The sequence below is a fragment of the Rattus norvegicus genome, chromosome 17, assembly GCF_021556685.1.
Source record: "Rattus norvegicus strain SHRSP/BbbUtx chromosome 17, alternate assembly SHRSP_T2T, whole genome shotgun sequence".
Lineage (NCBI taxonomy): Eukaryota > Metazoa > Chordata > Mammalia > Rodentia > Muridae > Rattus > Rattus norvegicus.
This window is the reverse complement of record NC_141550.1, coordinates 14,406,486-14,432,546: the sequence shown is the minus strand read 5'-3', so window position 1 is coordinate 14,432,546 and position 26,061 is coordinate 14,406,486. Positions and strand designations below refer to the sequence as shown.

Below are 26,061 nucleotides of genomic sequence, written 5' to 3'. Positions count from 1 at the left end.
TAAATTAAAAACAGGTCTTAAAAGTTTATAGCTATAAATTCCAATATCGAAAAATAAACAGAAGCGTAATTATACACTTCAAGAGAAACAAGAACAAACCAGACTCCAGAAGGACTGGTGTCCAAACTGAAGCAACACAGCTAGAATGAGAGGTGGGGAAGGCAGCTCAGCAGCAGAGGGAGGGTGTGTGTGTGTGTGTGTGTGTGTGTGTGAGAGAGAGAGAGAGAGAGAGAGAGAGAGAGAGAGAGAGAGAGAGAGAGGAAAAAGCACAGCACAGGGTCAAAGAACAGCGTTGGCATTGAACAAAGTAAGAAAGGTTGACAAACCCTATTTAAAGTTACCAAGACAGTAAAAAAAAAATAAATTAGAGATACAAGGAGGTGATATTTTTACAGATATAGCTAAAATCCCAATGATTATTTGGGAGAATTCTTAGGGTAAGTCCACATACACATTGATGAAGAACACAGCATCTAAGCAGACTCGAAGCTTCAACCCCAGTTATCCATAAAAAATACAAAATTTTGTCATTTTCAGAAAAATACATGGAAGTAGAGTCCACGTTATATGTTTAGAAACATGGAAAAGTGGATGGGGCTGGTTAGGAAAGGGGGACAGCATTAGCCATGTGGAGAAAGTGACTGGAGCAGATGAATATGATCCAAGTACAGTATATGCATGTATGGAAATGTTGTAATGAATTCCTTATTCTATACAGTCAAAACATGAGCACAAATCAAACCCAGAACAAAAATAAAACCTAAAGCTGTTAATCCCACCGGTGAGAATAAAACCTTTGCCAATACTTTGAGCCAAACTTGAAGCAAGCTTTAATCAAACACTGGTTAGGATTATAGGCACTGACTAGGTCTACCTCAGGGTTCCCAGAAAATGGCCATGAGCTATGTCGCTTAGAATCGCGAACCCACAGGCTATGCGCATAGTTCCGGCCTCCATCCAATCAGGACAAGCATACATCGTGATGTACTTCCTGCCTATGCGCCGCCCACCTGCATGTAATCAGGCACATTTGGGTCAACCACATTTATTTAGGGAAGTGTGGCTTGTTATGCTATATGAACAAGAGCCTCCAGCATCTCAGGCAGTATCTGTCCTTGGGCAAGGTGAGTGGCGCTTTTGTTTCAGGGCTCTCTTAAACACTAATTAAAACGTGAAACAGCTTTGGCTCTCACACTCTCTCCTTCAGTTGTATCCCAGGACAAGCCCTTGACTCTGTGATAGGTATTTGTTTATATTGCGGTCTCAGCACCATCAGCTCAGTGCTACCCAAACGAGAATTATCATCTAATTAGGGCATTAATGAGGTAAGAGCCAACAGCGATTGGCAGAAACATAAGGATAAAAGGCCCTGTGATGGCTGACACCAGAGTTACCAGATTATTTTTAATAACTCCCAAATGGTTTGTATAGAAATAATTAAACAGATTTTGCCTGGAAAAAAAAATACAAGGAGCTTCTTCATGAAGCATAACAGCAGTGACCCCAGAAGAACTTCCATCAAGAAACGCAGTAGCTGCCCGGAATATAGGGACTTCATAGAGGGAGTTGGGATCATCACAGGGTAGTGTTGAGAAAACTGAGTTAAAGAATCTGCAGGATATGGAGTATAAAGCTGACCCATCAAGTAAGCAAGGGCTGTCTATTACGAGTCAAAGAATGTCCAAGGTAAAGAGGTAAAAGGAAGGAAGGGGCATACTATGACATCAGGTCTCAGGCAATGACCGGACAGGCAATAACCAACAACCCCACTGAGGGAACCAAGCCAGAAGTTTACAGTAAAAGGTCAAAGCACAGCCAACATTACTGGGCAGGAAAATGCACTCTGTGGGAGTATGTAGAAGTCTTTGTAGGAATAAGAAATAAAGTAAGAGATAGGGGAAGCCCCATGTCACTATGGGTCAGCCACCTATGAGTTAGTAGCTTGGCTTTACTAATTATAAGGTCCTTTTGCATTCAGACTGAAGCTGTCCAGGAGAAGAGGGGTTTTGGAATGGGGAAAACAGGAGAACAATCTTTTGTAGTTAATTTTAAGAAAGGTATAAGCCAGTTAATGTCTCCTAACAACATAGTTTGAAAGTAATGAAGCACCTGCAATTGATCCATATATAGTTGTGCCTTCTGTAGGCAGATAGTGTGTTCCTCTAATAAGAATGGGGAGCCGTATTTTTCTTTTATGGAGAAATTGCTAGCTGAAGATGAAACTGGATAGTAAGAAAAACCCGAGTCACTAATTCGCCAGTAGGACCTGCCAAGAGCAAAGCCTCCACATGATGGGTAGCCTTGAGAGAATGGTAGCCTTGAGAGCGTGCCACTTTCCTTTCTATTACTGGGAATTACATCCAAGCAATAAGGTGCTGACACAAGGAGGGGCTGTTGTCCACACCCCGCGGTAACACCGTCAATTGAAACTTAATCATAGGTCCTGAAAATTAAGCCAAGGGAGTCTAAAAACAAAACAAGGAGGTCCTGGGGATAAAGGGGGACTAGTAAGTATGCATCCTTTAACACCATAAGACCCCAAGGAAAAGACACGGCATAGGGAAAAGAGGCCAGGCTCTAAAGCTCCCATAGGCTGCATAACCATTGACAGCTCTTGGGTCTTATAATAACTCCATTGTCTTGATATTAAAAATAGTATTACAGAGACTGGGCTGGAGATGTCCAGAGAAAGGTGCCCCTCAACCAACTGTGTAGCAAGTCCTTCCAGTGTAATCATCTACTGACCCGCCCAGCCTGCATGTTCAGTGAGCCACACCATAGGCTCTTAATGTCTGAGTCACGGAGGATCAGTACCTCATGGAAAGACCCAAGCTTTCTGATCCAGGGTTGAGGGAAGACACAATAGTAGAAATTGTCTCTTCTCCCTCTCTGTCAAATCCTCTCAGGAGTTATATCCCTGTTGAAACATTTGCCGGGCCACAGTAAGACATGGGGACAGACACCATTGCTCTCTTCCTAGAGAGCACATCCCTTTCCCACAAATTAATGGGGAAGACAGAAAGAACACGTTGGTTAAAGTTGCCCTTGGTGACCCTCCTCTGTTTCCTAGGTAAGAAGGACAGCATTTCTGAGGGATCTGTGCTTATCCAGCATCCTGCAGCCTTGTGATAGCCTCCTGCAGAGGCCAGGCCTTGGGCCAACCACTCAAGCCTATCACAGACACATCAGCTCAGTACTCACTGGGCCCTGAAATGCTTGGCCATAGATTTTTTAGCTGCAACTCAGGATGTTGTAGCCCCACCAATTATACTAAAAGGCAATATCGGACAAACCAACATCGTTTGTTCCCCTGAAGCCAGTAAGCACATGATAATTTCCTTTAACTAGTGGTGCTATAATCAGGCAATGCTAATTAGAGCATACTGTGGAATTCCTTGAGAAAAATGAGCCATAACTTTAATTTTATTCTATGTAATTATCAGTGATGTCCAGGAAAAAAAAAATCCCCTCGTGGTTTCGCTAGATCTGCCTAGTAAAGGACCCACCAAGCCTTGAGGCAGGGGACTAAATACTTCTGTGGGATAGCCTGAGGCCCATTTTCAGGTGTTAATACATGGTAGGAAGAGGCACACCAGTCCAAGCTGGTGGACCAGGAGTAGCCAGGCGGAGGATGGATATGCTGCAGTTAGCAGTGGGGTGTTCCTCTCCCAGGGGAGCTTCAGTCAATGTTGTGACTGTTTCATGGGGCTACAGTAAATGACTTCCTGGCCAGAGCTGTACCGAAAAGTCTCTTTCAGGTTGACATCCAGGAAAGCCCTAGAGGCCTAGGTAGCCATGGGAAAGCTCCTGCTGTAATATACCTATACATAATTAAAACAAATAGAATTAAATATTTTAAAATAAGTGAAGAACACTTAAAATATACTTTTAAAGCTGGGCGTGGTATCGAACACTTGTTTGGAGCTGGGGACCGAACCCAGGGCCTTGCCCTTGCTAGGCAAGCGCTCTACCACTAAGCTAAATCCCCAACCCCTGGTATCGAACACTTGTATACCCAACACACACCCTTCCCTCCCTGAGGGAGGAGGATTATTCCATGAGTTCAAGGTCAACTTGATCTACGTAGTGAATTCCTAGCTAGCCAGAGTTACATATTGAGACTCTGACTCCTGTAGCCCATAAAATAAAAACAAACAATAAAAAAGTCTATTTAAAAAGCATTCAGGGATAACTCTACCAGTGATTGTGCTATCATCGGTGAAATTATCCTTCAAAGGCCAAGGCCAAGGGTTGGAGAGAGGTCTCAGCAGCTAAGAGTACCTCTCCTGCAGAGGACCTGAGCTCATTTCCTAGCACCCACAGGAGGCAACTTTCAACCACTGGAACCCCAGCTTCAGGGTATAGGAACCCACACTCGTGCACATACACACACAGGTATATACAAAAAGAGAGAGAGGAGAGAGAGAGAGAGAGAGAGAGAGAGAGAGAGAGAGAGAGAGAGAGAGAGAGAGAGAGATCTTACAAATAGGAAGAACTTGGGGAACATTTGTAACTGGGCAACTCACCTTAAAAGAAATTTTAGATAAAATTCCCAGAGAATAAAAAAGGATGGAGGTCAGACAACCCAATCTACATAATGAAAGGAAGAACATTAAAGAAGAAAGCAAAGAAATAGTGATTTGATTTTCCTGACTCATAATTCATCTAGCAGAGCTGCTCAGTAAGTGTGTCTGAACATCTAGGGTTGGTCCTCAGAGCCCATGTAAAAGCCTGGCACATGATGTAATCCCAGGGTCAGGGGGGCATTTGATTGGCACCTGAGGTTGTTCCCTGGCTTCTATATGCATAAATGTGTGTGAACATGTACACAGAAGGAAGGAAAGAAGGAAATCGGGTCCAGCGATAAGTAACAGTGGATACAGGTGTGTTGTGCGTGAGCGGATGCAGACAAGGGTGTATGGCCCTCGGCGTAAGTGAAATGGATGGCAATAGGAAGTGTAATGGCTGAGCTCTAGCACATAATACCACGTGATGGAAGGAGATTCCCACAGGTCGTCCGTGACCCACTGGTGCACAGTGCACACCAACATGACACTAAATAAACACCAGACCTGTATCGGTCATCTGGGGAAGAAATTATACAAATTCCCCTTTGCCCAGAAGTACTGTTGACTGAACCTAGGGAGGCAGGCGCCCTACCACCGAGAGGTATCGCCCTCACCCTTCCCCATTCCCTACAACCTCCCCAGAGCACAGAAGCAGATATCTATCCTAATCCATTCCACGAAGCCAGAATTACCCAAATACCAAGACTGGACATTACAAAAACAGAAAATGACAGACCAGTGTCTCCTATGAACACAAATATAACTCCACAATATATTAGTACAGAGTCCAGATGTATTTAGAGGAAGCCTGTCATGGCAGGACCTGGGAGGCAAGGACAGGAAGGTTCAAGACCAGTATGAATTACATAGTGAATTCTGAGCCAGCCTGAGATACACAGCAAGATGCAGACTCCCTGCACCCGTAAGCACTTAGCCCTAGTTCTGGTGGCTTGGCTTTCACGTCATTGGCCAGGGTGTGCTCCAACCTCTGCCTGCCACAGAGCCCACTGCCAGTCAAGCCCTCAGTTATATCTGTAGAACTGCGGGGTCCCAGACAGGGCCAAGCACAAGGAGAAGGGAGGTGAAGTAGGAGAATCAGGGTGTAGGAGAAGGAAGAGAAGGAAGAGGATAAGGGGTGGGGAGGGGATACATACAAATCTAAGAATATATACAATATACACATAAGGTGTCTCAAAACCCAAATGAAATCTTGGAGCAGTTAGGCAAAAAGAAATATCCCATGTTCATGAATTAAAACAAAACAAAAAACAAATCCTTGTCGATATTATCAGTATGTCGGTTTTTCCAAACTGATCTGTAAATTCATTGCAGTGGGACAGTACATGGAGCCTAGAAACACCTTCATCTACACACAATCAACTCGTATTGGGCAAAGCAGTAAATACAGCAGTCACTTTTTTCAACATATGCTCACGGGAGAGTTAGAATTCAATATGTAACCCACAAATAAAGCAAAGCCAGTTAGAACCAAACCAAAAATGAAACAAATATAGGCCCAGTCTTATTCCATGACAAAATATAACTCAAATGGGCCATGGACTGAGATGTTAATGGAAACTATGAACATGTAGAGCATAACATAGGAAAATTACATGCCTTACAGGAAGGTGTTTTTGCTTTTTTAATTTTTATTTCTTATATGTACAGGTGTTTTCCCTCATGTATGTCTGAGTACTACCCACAAAGGCCAGAAGAGGATGTCACATAGCCTAGAGCTGGAGTTCTAGACAGCTGTGAGCCACCATGTGGGTGCTAGAGTGGAACACGAGTCCTCTGCAAGAGCAGTAAGTACTCTCAGCTGCCAGCCAAGTCTTCAGCCAAGTCTCACACAAAACCGAACTAAAACTCAGGGACAAACTGTTGATAAGACCTACATCATGGAAATGGGAGCCTTCTGAACTCCGGGTGCAGCTCAGTGGTAACACTTTACTGAAATGGATTCAAGAGACTATGGGTTCAAGCCCCACCACTCACTGTAAACACTTCTGCTCTGTAAGGGATAAGGTCAAAAATAATACTACAAGCCACAGGCTAGGAAACATCCACGAAAGACAGACTTGACAAAGGGGCTGTAAGACATGCAAAGAATCCTAACAAAAGACAATTGGAAGACAGACCATTTTTTAAATAGGGTTCAGCAGACACCCAACCAAACACATGTAAATGGAATGTTTTAGATCATGCAGTGTCAGGAGAGCACAAGTTGAAGTCATGGTAAAAGACAACATCACACTGTGTGCAAGGGCCTAAATACATAGCAGGGGCAAAACAAGGTGTAAGGTGAGGGGTGGGGCTTGAACTGGGTGGGGCTTCCTTGGCAGCACCAGTGTGCTCTGGGTGGGGCTCTTAAGGGGGCGGCCCTCAGATGTGAGTGATTTAGTCAATCTGTAGTAAGTGGGGAAGGCCATGGCCATGTATGCTTTTGATCCCAGCACTAGAGATGCAGTGGGTGGCCGGTGAGTCTTTTGAGTTTCAAGCTAGTCAGGGCTACAAAGTGAGATTCTGTCTCAAAAACAAGCAAAAATCCAAAAAACAAACAACAAAAACCTAACATATTCACATCGCTAGTAAAATGTGCATTTCTTAGGTGGCTTAGTAAAAGTGTAGAAAAGACTGGATCCTATAGCAGTTATTTCCAACCATGGAGTACCAATTTTCAATTAGAATGTAGTTATATTTTTATTTTATGCTGATGTAAGTATATTCATGTGTGTTGATCTGGGTAGCGCTGGGCTACAAGGATCCTCAGCCCTAGACTTCACCCAGTGAAGAAACCCGCAGCAATGGCATACTGTAAAAATTCACATGGATTCTTCCACGGAGTACAACGTGAGATTTGCATTTTCAGAAATGTCCATTGGCAACAGGAAATATATGGTGGACAAGGATTTGAGTGGACAGGGAAAAGACATTAGGGTTTTGAGGCCCTCGCACTGGTCTATTGAAAAGACAGCTTTCCCACTGTTGGGACGAATGAAGATATTTGGATTAATATTAAAGGACACAGATGATGTAAGGAAGCAACTGGCCTAGAGAGGCTCCATATTTCATTAATTTTTTTTAATGAGAATGAATTTTCACCCATATTAGCCAAATTTGTAGCAAGCTTTATTACAAGCTCACAACACAGTTGGCCTGGCCACCGCCTCCTCTAAGTGAGAGATCTGAGAGGCTTTCCCTGAACATAGGAGAAAGTAGGGTTTACGGAGCTCAAAAACCTGCAAGACTAGAGTTTTCAAGGGGTGGGGGATTTCCGGAGGCATTTTGGTTACGTAGGAACTTGGCAGAACATCTCAGAATTATTTGGCAGAACACCTTGGAGGTTAGGGTATAAAGTCTGGAAAAACTCAAATTCCAGGAAATGCATTAAGATATGGTTTAACAAAAAAATGAAAATAAAACAAAATCAATCAATCAATCAATACAGGAATGAACTTTCTTTAACCATGTAACAAGATGGTTTCTAATTTTAAGATGGAGTCAGGGTGTTCCATCAAAGGCTTAGTTGAAGTTATTGATTAATGTGTAATACAGCAATCCTGTAATAAATATCTTAGTGATCTCAGGTAATTGAAAGGGAGAAATACCTGACCATTTTACATTAGCAACTTCCCAGGAAGAGTTAGGAAGAAATTCAGTGTCTAGAAATTTGTTGGTTTTTTTTTTTTATGGTAGTTTACTTAAAATAATTTCTGTAGAGGCAAGAGTGAAGTATGTTTGCACTGTAGGAGAACTGCTTCTAACTGATAATGTCTACATATACAGTGTCAGTAAACAAGCATCCAGCACAGTGGGGGACCTAAACATGTCTGGGCACACGGCTCAGTGTGTAGCCTCAGAGTTAGGAATTCGCCAGTGCTGTCCAGCCAGAATTTAAGGTCCAGGCATATGTAGTATCTGTTTGCCTCCTAGTGTTCTGTACTAGGTGTCATTTATAACACTCTACTGATTTTCTTATTTATTTACACAACTGTGTAGAGCAAACAGTCCTCTTGGTCTCTGTAATGAGTTAACAGTTGACATTTTGGCTATTAATAAACGGACCAGACTGTGTGTTCTGCTTCTAGTTGACAGACTGAACCCAGCTTGTAATGATTGATGTGCTGTGTGCTTTACCAATGCCAGGACCACTTCCCATGCATCAAGTCAATAATCTTGTTGACATTTGTTAGAGTACTACTGAAGGTAACTTTCCATTTTCTGAGATCAATACACTTGCTTGTGTGTGTGTGTGTGTGTGTGTGTGTGTGTGTGTGTGTGTGTGTATGTAGCTCTGATTCTTCAGTTAACTCCCACATATATGGCCCTGGATGTTTATTTGGTGGGCGGGGCATTTTAAATCACTGATCCTATCTCACTGCTGTTATGTCTGTTCCAAAGTATGTGCTTCAGCCTTGTGTCACTTTGGTAGGTACTGTGCATTTAGAAATTCATCCATTCTTTCAACGTTTCCTGTTAGGAAAAGGAGCAGAATATTACTTCTGGACATATGTCACTCTCCCATCAGGATTCCAGGGCATAGACTATGTTCCCCTCAGGATGTACCCACATTACTTTCTGTCTGGGTCCCACGCTAAATGGACATAAGTTTAAAAATGTAATTCAATTCTCAATCCAAACATTTGGCATTTACATGCTGTGGAATGATGGCAGGAAAAAGAGAAAAAAGCCTTGGTTTTCTGTATTGAAAACATCGTGTTCCTCTTGTAAGAGCAGAAAAATTTATAGTAATACACCAGAATCTCCAATCTGGGCTAGGGGGTGCAGGGAGAATTTTGGTTTCTTTGAAAAACACAGAAGTATTACATGGGAATGCGATTTTGTTTTAATCCCAGGTGTGGGGTATGAGGCTGCCTCAGACCGTCCACAGCAGGTGACTGTGATTTGCCTCGTGCTCTAGCAGAGGCGTGGTTTCGCCAGCTGCAGATCGTTTCTGTGATTGTGTGACGTTTGGAATTCTGGGGACTCTTCAGAGGGTGTCTAAAGGCCGGGGCCCTAAGAGGCAGGTAGATTGTTGGTCAGTCTTTTGAGAGGGTTGCTTCCTGTTTGATAGTTGTCAGGGTAGAAGAAGAAACAGAAAGAAGGGAATTCGATTCATCGATCTCTTTCCTACCTAGTGTTGGGGGGATGAAAGGGCAGAATGATGGTGGAACAGCACAGAGGAAAGAAGAACCCACACAGTAGCCAAAGAACGGCTACACAAGTTTTCAGGAGCCACTCCTCAGTTACTTGGAGTGGCCGTGCATGTGTACATAGTGCACTGTGTGGCTGTGTGTTCAGAGCCAAGTTGAAGTTGTATGATCTAACACAAGAGTGGGATGGCAGTGTGCCTCAGATTGTTACATGGGTTTGATTTTAAGTTAACATTTGATTGTTGCACCTTCAAGCCTTTCACTCAAATCCCTCACAGTGTAAGGCTGTGTCCCTGATCTCCTCCATAGCTTTTTAAACTTGCATTTTCTTGCACATACCATATTTTTAAAAGTTCTTCTTTCCTCCCACACCTATTATTTGACCTCCTTCCTTCTTCCTCCCTTCCTTCCTTCCTTTTTTTTTTGTAATGAAGCAAATGCTTGTGTTTTAAAAAGCTATTTTAATAGAGTTTGGCCAGAAGTTTGGGAGAAGGAAAAAAGTACACAGGAGAAGGGAGAGACAGCTGCACCTGAGAGCAGGGATATGGGCTCCTTCGGGAAAGGGTCTCTGGTGCTTCCTGTTGTGTTATGTCTGTACCACACTTACAATTACACCTACTTATCAAGTACGAGCATTCATATTGTATGCAGTTGGGGGCTGTTATGAATATTCTTTATCCTTCTATAATTGTTTGTTTCAAAGATTTAGATGTTTAAATTTTTACACACTTGTTTACACCCACTGAGAATCTAAAAGACCTGTGTGGTATTTCTATTATAAAAAGTCACTCCAGTAGAACAGTCATGTGCCATGTTTTTTTTTCCTGAAGAGGTTATAAGGTATAACGATCTTCAAACGCCTGTGGCCATTTATGTAAGTTCCACAAACTGATACCAACACGTGCTCAACTCTTTACTCTTTCCCTGGACATCAACAGAACTATTAGCAAAGCTAACACGGCAAGAGATGGGAGCGTGCGCAGTGCTTGAGAAGCAGAGCCTGTGGGCCAGAGGACACCTCCACAGATAATGGGCCTGCTAAGCACACAGGAGGACCTGTTTCATCCCCACCCTCACATAAAAGCTAAGCATGATCACATACATAAGCCTGTAGCCCTTGGAATGGTGGAGTGGAGGCAGGCAGATCCCCAGAGCACCCTGGTGAGCCCATCTCATCAACCACCAGTGAACACCAGGGCAAGTGAGAGGCGCTGTATCCACAGATGACATGGATGATGACTGAGGAAGACATATGTCACCAGGCTCTACCACACACACACACACACACACACACACACACACAGATCAGCACGCACACAGACAGTCACACATGCATTATACATACATAAAAATGTGGGAAGTACTTTATGCTTTGTGTTGTGCAGTATCGTGTGAGGTTCCTGCTCATGTGGGCTCCACTGTTTGAGGTCTGCATTGCAGCCGAGCATGACAGGAGGCTGTGTGTGAAAGAGCACTAACAATTCCACAACAGTTCAGAACCAGAGCACGTGAGGGTGGGAACTGCTGTCCCAAATCCCCTTAAGGGCCACATCCAATGACCTGGCCCTCTCAAATGGTGTCACAGAGACATAGACCTTAGGTGAACACGTCTATCTTAGGTTCCTATTTCTTGATGAGGACTAATTTTATGTCCTTCAAGTTCTGCCCCACCCTCCACCCCCGTCTTGCTGTGGTCTTGGGAGAATCAATACTTACATAATTCACAACTTTGCTGGACATGGAGCAACTTAGTATTATGGAAATCTTACCGGAAATTGGAAACTGTCAAACTGGCTTCCAAAACGTTGCCACAGTGAGTTTGTAGCAATAATGGGTGGAAGTCCACAGTTGGTGTTGTCTCTGCTTTGCCTGGTAACCCTTCTTAGGGAAGCATTGGCATTGGTGATGAGAGGATATATTTTGTCTTGTTCCTGATCTTATCAGGAACTCTTCACAGTTTTTTTTTTTGTGGTTTTGTTTTGTTTTGTTTTTTGGCTACTAAGAGTTATGCTACCTCTAGGTTTTATGTATCTGTTTCTTATTAAGTTGAGGATGGTTTTTATCCATTTAATGCTGTAAATTTCTGGGAAGCACTGTTTTTGTTGTATAACTTTCATGAGCATATTTAAACACTAAAATTTTCTCTTGATTGCCTTTTTGACTCATCTTTAAAATGATGTGTATTATATCATCACCATCACTACCATCACCATCACCACCACCACCACCACCACCATCACCACCATCACCATCACCACCACCACCACCACCACCATCACCATCACTACCATCACCACCACCACCACCACCACCACCACCACCACCATCTCTAGTACTGGGGGGTTTCTTGGGTGCTTCTGTTGTTTCTAATGTGACTGTGGTCTAAGGATAGACACGACGTGATTTCTGTCCTTCCTGTTCCTAGCAGGTGTGCGCTATGGTTTACAATGTGATCTATGTTGGTGAGTGTTCCATGAAAGCTGGAGAAGAGTCTGTATCCTGCTGTGTTGGATGACTCGGTCTGAAGATGTCAGTTATGTCCTGTTGAAGGAAGGCTGGTGCTGCTGACCCTCCTGCTTTTCTGTCTGCTGTCTGGGTCTGGAAGGCCCCCAGTGAAGCCCTGTGCTTCTCCGCTTCTCCTGGTGGTTCTGTTAGGCTCACTTCCTCTGGGTCTCTGTTGAGTGGCTCACACACACTAAGAAACACAGCATTGCGGGCAGTGACTGTATCGTCATGTGCTACAAGCCCTGTTAGCTCCCTAGCTGTAATGTCTGCTCCGAGAGAAATCAGCACACACCTATCCCTACCTTTGTTTATTTTGGGTGCCCAGAGGTCAAACCTGAGGTCCCATGTTTGCTGGAACCTTCTTTATCATAATAACCCTCTGACCGATTCTCGATTAGCAGAAACTAGATGTGTCTTTCTGTCCCATTACTGTTTGTCTGTGTGTCCTTGTATATTTTTGCATGGGTATATGTGTTTTTTGAGTGTGTGTGCGTGTATGTGTGTGTGTGGATGTGAGAAGTTGATAACAGATCTCTTCCTTGATTGTCCTGTTCTTTATCTTTGGAGACATGGTCTCTCTCAGACCCCAGAGCTTGCTAATTCAGCCAGTCTACCTGTCACTTATCCCCTTGGGTCCACTGTCTTTGCCTTCTCACTGCTGAGATCTGCCTGGATCTTTTATGAGGGCTCTGGTACCTGAGCTCTGGTACTTACCCTGAGAGAGCAAGCACTGGGCTAGCCCCCAGCCCACACATTTACACTGTTTTAATTAACTTTTGTTGGTCTTGACTAATAATCTACTTTGTAGTCTCCATCTCATAGTGAATATGCTAGCTAGTAATGAGCTGTTATATTGTGACCGGTTTACACATCAGTGGTCTAAGTATGTTAACTGCCATCTGCCATGTCCTTCGTTCCTATTTTGTTTTCTATGTTTTTGACCTTTGTAATGACAAATGAACATCTTTTATTATTATTATCTATTTTGTCTCCTTTCTTAGCATACCATAAGTTATGGTTCTTTTAGTTAGTGATTGCCTTAAAGTCCCCAGTAAAGAAAAAAAAAAACAAGTGGGGCTACAAAGGAACATCCACAAGCACAGGGTCCTCCTGCTGCTGTCAGGGAGCATGGTGATTGCAGACACATAAGGTGGAAGCTGCCTAAAGTTGTCAACCCAACCCCCCCCCCCCAGATGACTATTGGTCCCTTCCTCTAAATGCCAGGCCTGTTCCTCAAACCACTCACTCAAGAGGTCCCTGGCTCACTGAGGCCTGGATTAGTCTGGCCACCCTAGTCTTTAGGGGAGCAGAAAAAGCTCCCTAAGAGAACTTCAATCTCCAGGCTAACTCTAGAAACTGGGTAATGGTCCTTAGGGCTGAAGGCTGGAAAACATCTCCCTAGTCACAGGTTTTTGAGGACACAGGTAATAATAGCATGTTCTAAGTAGTACCTGTAACCAGACAGACTTTGTGAGAGGGTCAGGGTGGGATTCCAGGAGCTGTCAGTCTACGTTCTCCCTAGATCAGTGAGTAAATCTAGAGCACCCTAGAGCATTGCCTCTCTAGGCCTTCCCTTCAACCTCTTACTCCATGTGGCGGCAGGGGTGTCAGAATCAAAGTGACAGCTCTAACACTGTTTTCCATGATGCTACCTTTATTTACTGTAACTTGGAAACTTATTAATCCTAAAGTGATATCATACTCCCAACCCTTGCCCCACCCCTCATCCCTGTGTTTATTTCCAAGGCCTTTGACCTTCTAGAGTCCCTTGGCAGCAGCTGGATCAGTCCTGAGTGAGGAAGAGCTGTTTTGTTTTGTTGGTTTTTTTTCCTCACTCTGGGGTTTTGGGATAGAGGAAGGGTGAAACCTCTGTCCACTTGGAGGGGACATCACACAGGAGGCTTAATGCCTCTTCTTCCTTTTCCTTTTACGGGTACCTAGTGTCTCGTGATTCCTCTTCTGAGTCTGTGAGAGGTGAACCAGCTCCAGAGCTGAGAGTGGCTCTTCAGACACCCCAAAACCAGGTTCTAAGTTAGGCTTCTTAGCCGTAGGAACCAAGCCTCCAAAGACTGCTCGCTTCTTTGACTTGACAATTGGACATGGATCAGGGCTAGGGCCCCTCATCTTTGGGCATGGTTTGGGGATACTAGCAGAGTCGGGGAGATCTGCATAGGGGCACATTTGGGGAGATAGTCTCCAGGGCACTAGCCTGTACTGGGAGGACAGGAGGAAAGACAGGCTATGGAGTTCCTCCTTGTCCTCAATGGTTTTGCCCAGTGGCCCTTGAGGGTCCTCCGTAGCAGAAGTTCCTCTGAGGATCCCCGCGCATCTGGATCCTGGGCTTTGGTTATGTGCTCCTCTGCCACAGGGAAAACCAGTGGATCCATTGTCTACCAGTGATGGTGAACTTTGATTACTGGGGTGGAGAGTAGCAGGCTTAGGCCCCCATAGTTCTGTATTGGTGCCTCCAAGACACTGCTGGTCTAAGGAAGCCATTCGTGAGGAAGCAGTCTGTGTACTGGCTCCTTTCTGGGCACCACAGTCATCTCTCTGTGCACCTTGGCAGGCAGGCAGTACAGAAGCGTTGGCAGGATTCTGAGGGTCACCAGGATTCAGAGCTGCTCTCTCAACTCCTTTCTTCTTCAAAGCCAGGCAGTGCTTCTCTATCAGCTGCAGGAGGAAACGGGTATGTAAGACCCACCACAGGCTGGAAGGACCAGAGAGGGCAAAGCACTGGGGTGGAGTTAGCCAAGGGAATAATCAACTATCTGAGTGTCAGAGATGGGCTGACATGCTTTGTTCCTTACAACTGTGCATGTCACGCTGCCTGCGTCCCCTTCTGGGTGAAGCCCGAGGCAGGATGACTTGACTTCCCATAGGTCAGGGTGAGTTAAGGTCACATGGTCTTATGAACATGGTCTTCTCTCTGTTCACCTGCTGTGTCTCAGTGTCCCATTCCATTCGGGGTCCTTCCTGCCCCGTCCAGTTTACCTAGTGTCTCTCTATATCTTATATACATGGTGTCTGGTGGCCTCTTCTTAACCTATTGCTCCTTCCCCATGTCTCTGGCATTCACCTTCCCTGTATACCTGGTCAATCGTGAGTTCTTCCTCATGCTCCAGCTCCTTGGTTAGAGCCAGGATGTCCATTTCTGGTTTGGCAGATAGAATTTCTGCCACAAACTGGGGGTTTATTATGGCCTCTACCTATAAACATAAGTAAAAGAGCTTGAGTGCCAGGGGCAGGGAACCTCCAAGCCAAGAGGACCTCTATCTTGCCCAATGCTGTTGACAAGTCATGATGGTAACCAACATTCACACACACACACACACACACATGCACACACACACACGCACACACACGCACACACACGCACAGAGAGAGAGAGAGAGAGAGAGAGAGAGAGAGAGAGAGAGAGAGAGAGTGTGTGTGTGTGTGTGTGTGTTTGGGGGAAGAGATAGAGGCAGAGGCAGAAGGGAGAGCAGGCTCATTAACAAGGGCTAGGATGCCAAACTCAGAATCTGGCCCACCCTAGGGCTCCAGATGTAGCTCACCTGCTCAACAAACCGTTTCTGTGAGCATAGCTCATCAATGTAGCTCAGGAGTCCCGCGTCTGAGTATAAGTCATCTCCTTCCTGCTCTGTCCCACTGTTCTCATCTTCCTCCTTTTCCTTGGGGTCTCCTGCGAATGGCTGAGGAAACCCCTCCAGCCAGTCCATGATATCCATGTACTCCTGCACGGCTTCTGGTGGAATTTCCGTGGGTGTTTTGGCCTTTCGTAACTGCTGGTGTCTGAACTCTGGGAGATGGGCAGAATCGGTCCTGGGGACAGTCTTCATAGAGGTACATTCTAGGAGACAGGAAAGCATGATGCTACATGGACAGAGACCACTGACACCTCAGACAAATCATGCAGGACATATAGTTCAGGGGAACTAAAATAGCCTAGGGCAAGCCAAAACAGTTGTCTCTAAAACTCTGTGAGAGGGGATGTTGCAAGAGGTGGTATGCAACAAGTGAATATTTAGAGCCACCAATATTTCAGTGCCCAGGTTCTGATCACACGGTGTTTGGATGCTTGGTGAGATGAAGGCAGAGAAGCCAGTTCAATGATTACCCAGTTCAAAACCAAGGGCTGCAAGGAACCCCAGGCTACATAGCAAATACCCCATCCTGAAGGAAGAAGCCTATGTGTGGGACAAAAGTCTATTTTTACTAATTTGGCCTCTGTATAGAATCTAAATATATGTGAACCCTACCTGGTTCCTTAACCGCCTTGGGAGCTGGGAGCCTTGGAGGATCTTGCCTTGGTGCGGTTGCAAGAACTTGGTACTGGATGTTTCTCATTGAGTTCTCCATTTCTTCTGCATTCTCAAATTCTGTGAACCTAGGGATGAAGGAGGCCATGGCCCAGCATGGGAGATTACTATGGTGGTAATGTGCACAGGGTCTTGACATAGTCTGGTACAGACACATGAAGTTGCTGACCTTGGGACATAACCACAGTTCTGAGGGACCCTACATCCCTTGATCCTTGCAGGGAATCAAACATGTTTGAGGTGTCACAAGCAGGGCTTACATGAGACTCCTCCTTAAGTCCCATCTTGACCTTGCCTAGAGCCACACAGAAGAGCCAGTTGCCAAGATGGCCACAGATATAACTGATGGAATATATCAGGAATCTCGGACCAGCTGCAGAGATGCGAGAGCGGAGACTGGGCAAGCTAGGATAGCCTGGGAGACAAGGGCCCAGGAGATGTCGGGAGAAAGCAGAAGGGAAACTGAGAGGTGTAACTGCCTCCTTCTGAGAGCTGTGTGCATGAGGGCGTCGCACACGGTGCAAAGGCAAAAAGAGCAGAGACGTGTTCTCAGAGTGTTTAAGAGCCATCCATCTCCTGTGCGCTCTCTTGAGTCTCACCCAGTATGATACATTAGGATCAACTGAAGCAACTCTCTTGAGACACAGTGGTCTCTACTGCCAAAAAGAGAAGTGACTTAACTGTTAGCTGGCATAGCAGTCTTTACTGTGAAAAGATGGTTTAATTGTCAGGTAGATGGCATTAAGACTTGTGAAGCATGTGGCCTTTGCACATCCCACAGTGCTAGAGGAGAGGAGACCCTATGTGCAGGGTAACTGCAATGGCCTAGGGTGATCCAAAACAGTCTTCTCTAAAGATCTGTGAAGGGAGATGTTGCAAGAGGTGCTATGTCTTGAACTCATATGGGAGAGCACTTGGAGACAACAATATTTCAGTGTCCTGGGGCTGGAATGGGTCACTTCTCCCACCCTGACCCTCAACAAAAAAGCAGGGATAGATACTCATGACCAATGAGATCAGAAGCTGCTGGGACCATGGAGCAGAAAACCCAGCACTATCGGAAGTGAGAACAGCCCTCTGAACAGCAAGATTACCCTCCTGGCAAGGTGTGGGTAATGAGCTCACCAGACCCAGCTCTAGCTGAGCAGAGTCCCCCAACACACACCCTCTTCAAGATGCCTGACTCACAAGACCCATCTACATCTAAACAGCTCCCCATGTGCCCTCCTTTAAGATACCCTGACTCACTTTTCTGCCATCTCAAAGAAGATCATCCGGTCATAGTTGCTTGTACACTGCCATTCCTGCAGCCCCCTCCACAGGCCTTCCTCCACATTCATGGTGGGCTTCCTCCGGGCCAGGGACCGAAGCACTGGACTGTAATTCATTAGGACCATTCAATCTAATGATCGGCTTATACCCCAGCCCCAGCAGGCTCAGCCCAGACACATCTATGTCTTTGTACCAGTGTAGTGTTAGCCTCCAGGAGCCCCAGCAAAGATCAACACAAAGATATATGCCTGTTTCTCTAGTTGCCATGTGAATTCTCCATGTATCACCATGTAGGGGAAAATGAATGGGGTTTAGGATCGCAACATGAAAGTATGGACAACAGAATAAAAGTAAAAGTCACTACAAATGGGACCTTGGTGATAGCTAGGTGTAGGTCATGATGTGGGGCTCCCAGGATAGGAGAGTGCTATTCCAGGAAGGGAGAAGAAACTCTGAAGTTTTCTTTTGGTCCAGTGAGTCAGCCATGGACCCTTCACCAGAGCTGGGTCTTCTAGGTCCTGCCTGGGTCTCTAGTGTCCAGAACCATGAGAATATAGTGTCTGTGGTTTCAGTCATCTAGTCTACCTGGTCATGTAGCTGAATTGGCTGGCAAAATGCCCCAGAAAGATCTGGAACCTAGGGTTACCTGGGGCAATGGCGCGAATGCTTGCTGAAGATTAAAATGGAGCAACGGCCCCAATGATTTCCCCAGTGCAGGTCCAGTGCCTTTCTGGCCTAAGGGGAATTCCCCAGAACAATGAGGTGGGGGACACACATCCAGGTGTGCTCTTCCCCACCCCCACTGTGATGTGCTGTGGGCCCCAAACCCTCCAATTCATGCTTGAAGATAAAAAAGTTAAGGAGAAGAATTACCCAATGGAATCAAAGTCCTATGTCCAAACCCTCGATCCCAGGACTTCGGGATCCAGGGTGTGACATAGCTGCTCCTCAGACTGTGTCTCTCTAAAGTGGCCCCATCAACTTCAGCACCTTCCTTGTCTACCTCACACTCACGGTGCTGGAGCCCCAGGAGGACCTTCCGGTTACAGATCACACTCACATGAGGAAGCAGGAGAAAGCCGCCACATCAGGTGTCTGGGGCAAGTGCCTCTGGACGAGTGTCTTGATATGCTGCCAGCGTCGGAAGTTCCCATAGACACTGTCTGGCTTGGACAAGTAATTTTCTGGGGAGTTTCTGGCTTGGATGTTGGCTGGGACACTCTCTCCATATGCTCCTTTCGGAGGTGGTGCTGAGGTCACTGGAGACCTGACAGGAACTAGCTGGACAACTTGCTGTGTGGTGGGAGGGCGAGGTCCCAGGACCCATGTTCCCTCTTGGGGCTGGACAGCCGAAGCAATTCGTGTATTAATGAAGGTGTTTGCAGCAGGTGTTGCCATGAAGAGTGGAGTTGAGTACCCCATACCCACACCTTGGGCCCCAGGAATATTGTAGTTGAGAGGCACCTGAGTGAGAACAATGTTGGCATTATGCACAGGCTGGACGGGCCTGCCCAGTGTTCCAAGCGGTACGATGTTCAGGGGAACAGCTGCATTCAGGGCAGTGCTCCCATCTTCTGCCACCAACGACATCCCAGGCAAGGCAGACAGGACTAGAGGATTCCTGGGAGAGATGCCCGCAGTCATGAGGGGTGCTGGGGGCTCCCAAAATAACTGGGGTGCTGGTTGGGGGGCAGGGGGGAGAACAGGCAAGGTTGCAAATGTAGACATGGTGGCACCAGCGTTGACAGTCATGTTCTGTCCCAGTGAAGATGCTGTGGAGATAAAGGAGAGAGTGGGAGGATGAGGGAAATCGCACAGGAGGGTGGCTCTCTGATCCTGATAATTCAGTGGAAACTGAGGGAGAGTCACCGGGAAGAGGAAACTATACAGTCTGCAGCTGTCCCTGAGTAAATCCCCTGCGGGAGTCATCTGCCTGAGCATTGTCACAGCAGGGACCTTCCTCCACAGTCACCAAGATTCCCAGATCACTGGGCTGTCTGTGGAGAGGAGCCCCCCACACACACACACCAGCTTTCCCCACCTCTGAGAGTCCCTTTCAGGAATCTCTGGCAGAAAGCTCAACAGTGTTCTAGTTCTCTACCCAGAAATGGATCAGTTTGTGTCTCCCTCCCCACTGTCTCAGTGCTGATGCTCACGGGAGGCAAGGCACCATCAAGGAGGGCCAGTTTCTGGAAGGGTCTCTGCGAGGGCAGCAGGTTTCAAATAATTTGACCTCGGCTCCTTCTGAGTGTCCCTTTCACACCCTCAAAGTTCCCTCCCTTTCTAATCCAGCGCAACAATCCAAAAGCAACACCGAGAGGTCCTCCAAGCCGGTACTCTGGAATCCTAGAGGGGATCCCGTAGCAACCCCTACCCATGCTGCGGCTCCCGCTCCTAATATGCCCACAGGAAACAGTAAAGGGATAGGTTCAACAGCCCCACACTGACAATTACTGGTCCCCACCATGGATGGGAGCTGTTCCCACAGCACCAGTGTGTAAGCCATCTCTCCAAAGCCTGTCCTTGCCATCCCTGCAGTGGCTGTGGGAGGCCGCAATGGAGTGATGAATGGAGGGGACACCAGGAGGTTTCTGGGGTTTATCACAGCTACTGACATTGTCACAATTTGGCCATGAAATCTTATGAGCTCCCACCTAAATGAAGGAATGACTTGGGGATACAGTCATGAGCCCGATGCCAAGCAAGATGCAGATATCTTAAGTTATGGCTGTTCAGCAGGAACTCAGGAGGACCACATCAAAGAGACAAGCCCAAAGATTCTGCGCATGATGACCAGGACACACATTCTAGGTCTGCTTAACAGTAACTGTAGAACATGTAGAAATGGCTCTCCCTCAAGCCTCTGGCAAAGGAAACCAGCCACCTCAGAACCCACTAAAACCAACAGCACTCCGCATCCCATTCGCTTGCCAAAGCAGTGTCAGGGAAGAGAGGCGTCCTGTCACAATGAAACGATGGGCTAAGGGGACTGTAGAGATAGTGCCAAGACAACACCTCTAAATTGATATTTTAAAACAGTCTAAAGATTCGGAACAAGCACCAACATCTTCCCTAGTTGATGTCCTCTAACAATTCTGCCTCTGTAGAATCAAAGACGTTAACCACCCGATAAGCGAGAAACCTTCCCTGGGTGGGAAGGTGGAACCCCAGACTGCCAGTTGATGGAGTAGCCTCTACTTCTATAGAGAGGGCCCCATGCAGCTGGTCTCCATCTTGCCATTTGTCTCAACGGTCCTTCTCAGGTCTAGGATGGCTCAGTTAAAATTCCTGGAACCCACAATTTCATTGAGCAAGTTCCAGCAGTCAAGAGAAGTGACCCAGAGATCAGTTGTTGCCTAAGAACCTTCCTTCTCTGGACCACCACAGTGACCCATCCCAAACACATACGAACTGTGTTCAGGAGACCTGCCTGCCATACAGGAAGAACTAGTCCAAGTCTTCTCATCAGCGGACTTCCTATGGCAACATAGTTGCATCACCCGCTCTTTCATCAGTCTCCAAGGTGAGACGTCCTTGTAGAAGTCCAGAGCTCTGTCCCCCCACTCCTTAGTCCAGTCAGTCATTGGGAGTATCGAGTTTAAATTGCCTCTGTCAGGCTGTTAGACCCCCCATACCCTGACACTCCAGCCTTACCTTCTGAAGCTATTCCTATAGGCTTGGACAGTAACCACGCCTGTCTGCTCAGGTCCATGTCGAGACAATTCAGATAAATCACACCCAAGAGTCACCAACGTGTGGCAGACACTCAAGAGAGTCAGCCACAGCTGAGAAAAGTTTGAAAGTAAACAGCTCCGGAATGTGGCATACAGCATTCTAGAGTGGGGGTGGGGCAGGAAGTAGAACAGGACTGGGGGAACATTCCGTGAGGGGTTGTGGCAGGTGCACGAGAACCTTGGGGTCAAGTCAAACGATGCACCCTTGTCGGAGATACCTGCACATGTTTGGGGTTTGCCTCATGCCTCTTCTCTCATTCCTCCTCCATAGACCTCGTTTGACCCCCTTCATCCTGGGTTCTCCATCCCTTCGACAGAGGGTAGGCTCTTGAATATTTCTTGTAATGTTCCATTTACTCTGAACAAATTACAACATATATTCAGACAGACATTAAGGGTTTCAGTAGTAGAGGAGTACAGCATATTTGAAAAGTTGATGTTGGGAGATCCAATGGCTCTTCTTGCCATGAGCGTACCATTCTTTACAGAGTCCTCTTTCTGTGTCCAATCAGTGCGGTGCTAGGACGGCTGTACCCTGCCCACGATAGCCTCTGTTACCATCTCCTTTTGCTAGAAGTCCTAGCTCGTGAAGGCATTACTCGGTGTGTAGCCTACAGGACTCAATGCTGACATCACTTCTCTCTGGCTCAGTGATACTGAGTCCTATTAGTGCAAACATCTTTGACAACAGAATTAAAAATCTAGTCACTATGACAAAATGAATTCGTAGGCTTTGGTGACAAATTGGCCCTCCCGAGACTCTCAATGGGAATAGGGTTAAATGTGAGAGACAGAAGAGGAAATAAATTCTCCCACTCCAAGGTGAAGGGGCTTGGCATTCTTAGTGCCCTGCTTTTCCAAGCGTACAAACCCCACTCCCTGTGTACATTTGACAAAGTCAGCATTCCATCTACCATGCCCAATACAGATTCCTGTGTGCATGTGCCCACCTTATTCCTAGCTCCATCATGACACTGGATTCACCAACCGTAGGCTACCATCTTCCTGGTTTTTTTGTAATTTGCTGGTATCCTTAAAATCACGTTTCCTGGTTGCAGGAAAAGACTATCTCTGACTTAATAGAATTTACCTGACAAATAGTTAATGTTAGGATGCTAAAGCAAAAGGCATTCACAAACAAATTACGTTTGCATGGACTGAAAATGCTATCACAATGCATGTTGGGTGGCGCAGGGGGCCCAGGGTAACCTCAGTGAGTTGTTTGCATTTTGCATATCAGGAGTCTTTGAGACTTATCTGATGCAAAGACACCAACTGCAAGTTTTCAGTAGCATGAGCTATTCAGTACTCCATCATAAAGAACTTTGCATTAGATGATTTTACTCCATTACAGGATAATGTCTGTTCTGAACACGAGTAAGGTGGACACGAGTAAGGTGGACCGTGCTAACTGTCCTTGGAGGCTTGGCAAGTTAAATATGTGTTTGATTTGTGGTATTTTCTGATGATACAGAGTCATGACTGAAGGAGCAGGGGCTCTTCTGTGTGGGGGACATTTGTGGCACCCTTAAAAAAAAAAAAAAGCTTGTCTGGTTCCTATTTTAATATTGTGTATCTCATTTGATCAGTGCCGAATGCTGGGGGACAGCAGTCTCATTTTGTATTGTGACAAGAGGGTTGCTAGGAAATGGTCCCAGTGGGGACGATCCTGGAAGCGGCTAAGTGCAAGCCTCGCTGCTTCCCTGGTAGCTGTCCCACAGGTTTGGGAAAGAAAGGGAGGTTTAGAGGGACCCAGACTATCAAGTCTCAATTAAAAATATTATGTCAAATTTTACTGGAAACATTTGTGAACCAACATTTATTGGCAGGTCTTAACCCAGTGGATGTTGTAGGAGGGACCCTAGAGGCAGAGTCTGGATAAAGCATGTCTCAAGAGTCTCCTGGGTCTGAATCCCCCAAACCCCCATTGTTTCTTAATGGAGTTTTCAAAAAGTATGGGAGAGGAACTTTAAAAGATGCAAAGGAGGGGTTGAGGATTTAGCTCAGTGGTAGAGTGCTTGCCTAACAAGTGCAAGGCCCTGGGTTCGGTCCCCAGCTCCGAAAAAAAGAAAAAAAAAAAAAAGATGCAAAGGAGACAAATGTCATCCAAAGTGTTGGGTCCAGAAGGAGTCATATCTCTTCAACAGTGTTCGGTGAGGACACTAGGTGCATGGGTGGAGGGTTTGTAATCCCTGGTTTTAAGGAGGGTTGGCTGGCACAGGTTCATTGAGGAGGCAGGGCTGGGGAGGGGGACGGCGGCGATGTGTTCTTTCCTCTCCCCGCAAAGCTCTACGCTTCACCTGAGAGCTCCTCTTTGTGCATGCTATTGGAGTTCTAGCGCGAGCTCCTCCCCACTACCCCCGCCCCATCCCTGTTTCCCAGCATCCATCCGTTGTGTCCACCCGCTCAGACAGATAAATAAACAAGGGCGCGAGCACGCCAGCGCGAGCACGCCAGCGCGAGCACGCCAGCGCGAGCACGCCAGCGCGAGCACGCCAGCGCGAGCACGCCAGCGCGAGCACGCCAGCGCGAGCACGCCAGCGCGAGCACGCCAGCGCGAGCACGCCAGCGCGAGCACGCCAGCGCGAGCACGCCAGCGCGAGCATGGAGGACGCTGGAGCGAGCACGCCAGCGCGAGTATGGAGGACGCCTCTTAACGTTTGCTGAATATGGCGGCGTCCAGAGTCCGTTATAGAGAAAGAGGTAACGGAAACTCAGGCCTAACTTCCTGAGCATGCAATCAGCATTGTGGCTGCTTCTGGCTGTCAGTTCCTTGTGTCTTGCAGGCAGTGTGGCCTCGAGTGACTTCAGTACCCTCCTGAGGCCATCCTGACGCTCAGAGTTCTTACACCACTGGAATTGGCAAGTGCTCAGACCAGGGTTTCTTTCCATCATTCCGTAGGGTGCCTGGCTTTTGATATGTGTGTTGGGTGCGGATGGTATTTTTCTTGTTCTTCCCCCTTTAAAATCAGTTATTTTACCAAGTGCCTTGAGGCTAGGCGCATTTTCTCCCACTGAGGTCAGACAAGGCAACCTAGCTAGAAGAACATATCCCACGGACAGGCGAACTGCTTTGGGGACAGCCCCTCCCCAGTTTTTCGGGACCCACGTGAAGACCAAGCTACATATCTGCTACATATGTGCAGTGAGGCCTAGGCCTAGTCCATGTATGTTCTTTGGTTGGTGGTTCAGTTGAGAGCTCCAGAGGTCTAGGTTAGTTGATTCTGTTGGTCTTTCCGTGGAGTTCCCATCCCCTTGGGGTTGCAATCCTTCCTCCTATTCTTCCATAAGGGTCTCCAAACTCCATGCAGAGTTTGGGGTATGGGTGTCTGCTTCAGTTTGAGTCAGCTGTTAAGTGATGTGTCTCAGAGGACAGCTATGCTAGCTAAGCTCCTGTCTGCAAGCATTACAGAGCATCATTATTAGTGTCAGGGGTTGGTGCTTGCCCATGGGATGGGTCTCAAGTTGATTGGTCATTTCCTCAACCTCTGCTCCGTCCCCAATCCCTGCATTTCTTATAGACAGGATAAGTTTTGAGTGGAAAGTTTTGTGGGTGGGTTGGTGTCCCTGTTCATCCACCAGACTTCCTGCCTGGCTACAGGAGGCAGCATCCCCAGGCTCCATACTCCCACAGCTGAAGATACCTCACCCATTCTTGGGTACCTTCCCTATCCCAGGTCTCTGTCTCTTCCTGGAGATGCCCCCTATGCCCACCCCTCCCTCCCCCTGTCAGTTTCAGATTTCCATTTATTCTCATGGCCATCTGGCCAGCCCCTCTGTCCCTCCAATGCCCCAACTCCCCTCCCGAATCCCTGTCCCATCCACTTCTCTCCCTCAATTTGCCTTCATGACCTTTTCATGCCCGCTTCCAGGAGAGATTCAAGCATCCTCACTTGTGCCTTCAGTCCTATCGAGACTCCTTGGGTCTGTGGAGTATAACATGCTACTTGTATTTTAGGGCTAATATCCACTTATAAGTCCTTACCATGGCATGCCCTCTTGGTACTGGGTTACCTCACTCAGGACTCACTCAGTCTCAAGTTTCACCCATTTGCCTGCAAAGTTCATGATGTCTTGGTTTTTAATAGCTGAATAGTATTCCATTGTGTAGATGTACCACATTTTCTTTATCCGTTCTTCAGTTGAGGGACATCTAGGTTGTTTCCAGTTTCTGGCTGTTGTGAATTAAAGCTGCTATGAACACAGTTGATAAACCGTCTTTGTGGGATGGTGGAGCATCTTCTCGATATCTGCTAAGGAATAGTATAGCTGGGTCTCGAGGTAGAACTAGTCCCAGTTTTCTACAGAACCACCAAATTGGTTTCCAGACTGGTTGTACAAGTTTGCACCCCCACCAGCAATGGAGGAGTGTTCCCCTTGCTCCAGATCATGCCAGCATGAGCTGTCACTTGAGTTTTTGATCTTAGCCATTCTGATGGAATCTCAGAGATGTTTTTGTTTTCTCTGATGACTAAGGATGCTGAACATCTCTGTAAGTGCTTCTCGGCGT

General features: G+C 46.6%; 1 protein-coding gene and 2 long non-coding RNA genes across 6 annotated transcripts in view; 2 read left to right on the top strand and 1 right to left on the bottom strand.

Moving 5' to 3' along the window:
* Positions 1–8,007, top strand: part of LOC134482691 (uncharacterized) — a 53,381-nt gene extending 45,374 nt beyond the window's left edge. For 2 of the 3 annotated variants that reach the window (XR_015641120.1, XR_015641122.1), the window contains one exon: positions 6,237–7,969. This is a non-coding gene — a long non-coding RNA (uncharacterized LOC134482691). Of the gene's footprint in view, positions 1–6,236 lie in introns of all 3 variants that reach the window. The other variant, XR_015641117.1, reaches the window with a different exon arrangement.
* Positions 8,008–13,864: 5,857 nt separating this feature from the next.
* Positions 13,865–21,621, bottom strand: Nutm2 (NUT family member 2). The gene is made up of 7 exons (NM_001419755.1): positions 21,472–21,621; positions 18,878–19,589; positions 17,794–17,922; positions 16,486–16,613; positions 15,781–16,076; positions 15,316–15,432; positions 13,865–14,896 (listed from the first exon to the last, which is right to left on the bottom strand). Exons 1-7 carry the CDS (start codon positions 21,527–21,529, stop codon positions 14,129–14,131), a joined length of 2,208 nt encoding a protein of 735 aa, NP_001406684.1. The 5' UTR covers positions 21,530–21,621; the 3' UTR covers positions 13,865–14,128.
* A 2,546-nt stretch (positions 21,622–24,167) lies between these two features.
* The window catches only part of LOC689316 (hypothetical protein), a 67,804-nt gene continuing 65,910 nt past the window's right edge, over positions 24,168–26,061 (top strand). For both annotated transcript variants that reach the window (NR_144439.1, NR_144438.1), the window contains 1 exon segment: positions 24,168–24,254. This is a non-coding gene — a long non-coding RNA (hypothetical protein LOC689316).

What these genes read in the sequence shown, in the direction of transcription:
- Nutm2 (NM_001419755.1), bottom strand. Translation starts at nt 21,529, where the DNA reads ATGGACCTGAGCAGACAGGCGTGGTTACTGTCCAAGCCTATAGGAATA. An exon ending in TTCTTTGAGATGGCAGAAAA is followed by an intron (nt 16,614 to 17,793) that starts GTGAGTCAGGGT and finishes CTTCATCCCTAG; the next exon opens with GTTCACAGAATTTGAGAATG. An exon ending in AGAAACGGTTTGTTGAGCAG is followed by an intron (nt 15,433 to 15,780) that starts GTGAGCTACATC and finishes TTATGTTTATAG; the next exon opens with GTAGAGGCCATAATAAACCC.